The following is a 1,604-nucleotide window of genomic DNA, read 5'->3' on the forward strand; positions in this document are numbered from 1 at the left end:
GAGGGAGGGAGGTAGGGAGGGAGAGGGAGGGAGAGGGAGAGAGAGAGAGAGAGATCTTCTGTGTGTAAGAAAGCAATACAAAATAAAATGCACATGACCGACCTGATGATAGATATTTGACACACACCCCTCAAAGCTTGTACTGCTGTTTTGCTGAAGTTTTTAAATTTTATATCTTTCTATTTGCAGGTCCGCCATCATCATACAGGGATAGACGAAAGTCAGGTGAGTGAAGGGGAAAAAAACCCATAATGATTAAAAAAAAAAAGTTATGTAGTATATTTTAAAAAACTAGTTGGCCATGGAAAATGTTTGCTTGCACCTCAAGTGCAAGGATAGCTTTACGCATTGCCATAAAATTTGATCTGTAAACTGTTCAGCTCAGTAAGAAGTTGTTAATTTTATGTTCCCTCTGCTTTTATGCTTGTCATCAGTAAGTAAATATATTTTTGTAGTCCCTTGAAAACTATGAGGCTATTCGCGCTCATATGACCTTATATGCAGGTGTGAGCGCCGTAAAACCTCTTCTAAAACTATACAGAGGCTTTTTAATGTAAGTTTTATTATCACTCGCCTTGCTGGAGACAGACGCCTGTGTCTCCTCGCGACACCCACCGGTACAAGCGGAAGAAAACAATAAAGTATCACTGATGACATGGTATTGGAACGAGCTTGGAAGGATGGCTCAGGACAGAGAGAAATGGAAGGAGCTTGTATGTGGCCTATACCCTGCCAGGGGTGAAAGGCATTGATGATGATGATGATGATGATGATGATGACATGATATAAAAATCTCTGCGATAAACCTTTAAATTGTTTTTTTTTTGTGGTCTTTGTTTCCAGTTTCTGCGGAGCGTTATGACCCAGAGGCTGATGACGAGGGGGACTATACTAAAGTGAGTAACCCACTACTGTGTAGACTACTGTAACAGTTTGTGTGGAGCACTCTTCGTAAATAATTGTGTTGAATTGCAATGGTGTTGGTTGTTTCATGGTTATGTATGTCCTTGTCTGAGTGAGTTGTCGTTTGTAATGTTCACATGATGGTGACATGTGTTGTCGTGTTGTCGTGGTGGCTAGATGAATTGTAATGTTTACCATCCGTCATCCTGATTGGTGGAAAGTTCCCATTATTGGCCCACTTATGAAAAGTTGTACGCGTTACAGTAATTATGACTGGGGCTGCTCATATAATTTTTTAAAGACAATTTTGACTATACTTCAGAGTTCGGCTGGGGATTGACAAGTTTGAGATTGGATCCGATTTTGTAAATGGGAATGAAAGGTTGGTATCAACCATGCGGCTGAGCTGGGAGTGGTTGGTCGATGTAGAGATGGCTAAGAGATTTTATCACTAAAAAGATTGCATCATTATTACTTTGTATCCGTGGCGACAGAAATATATACTATATATATATATATATGTCTGGTCAAAAGATATTTGAATTTTATAAAGGGGAATCGTTGCACTTTGTGACTATGGCATTTTCTGTTATAGCGGCTTTTTTGGGTGGTTTTTTTTTGGTTTTTTTTGTTTGCATATTGTTCTGTTTAGTTTCTTTTTTTGTTGTTGTTTGACTTTCATTGTTATAATACCCCCAGAC

At 39.0% G+C, this 1,604-nt stretch overlaps 1 protein-coding gene across 1 annotated transcript in view; it reads left to right on the forward strand.

Moving 5' to 3' along the window:
* Positions 1 to 907, forward strand: part of LOC100533329 (PKA type II regulatory subunit) — a gene marked incomplete at its 3' end in the record, with an annotated part of 9,157 nt that extends 8,250 nt beyond the window's left edge. The window contains 2 exon segments of the mRNA NM_001204626.1: positions 190 to 225; positions 844 to 907. Of these exon segments, the coding sequence (NP_001191555.1) occupies positions 190 to 225; positions 844 to 907 (100 nt within the window).
* Between the last annotated feature and the right edge of the window lie 697 nt (positions 908 to 1,604).

The sequence above is a fragment of the Aplysia californica genome, unplaced genomic scaffold, assembly GCF_000002075.1.
Source record: "Aplysia californica isolate F4 #8 unplaced genomic scaffold, AplCal3.0 scaffold00123, whole genome shotgun sequence".
Lineage (NCBI taxonomy): Eukaryota > Metazoa > Mollusca > Gastropoda > Aplysiida > Aplysiidae > Aplysia > Aplysia californica.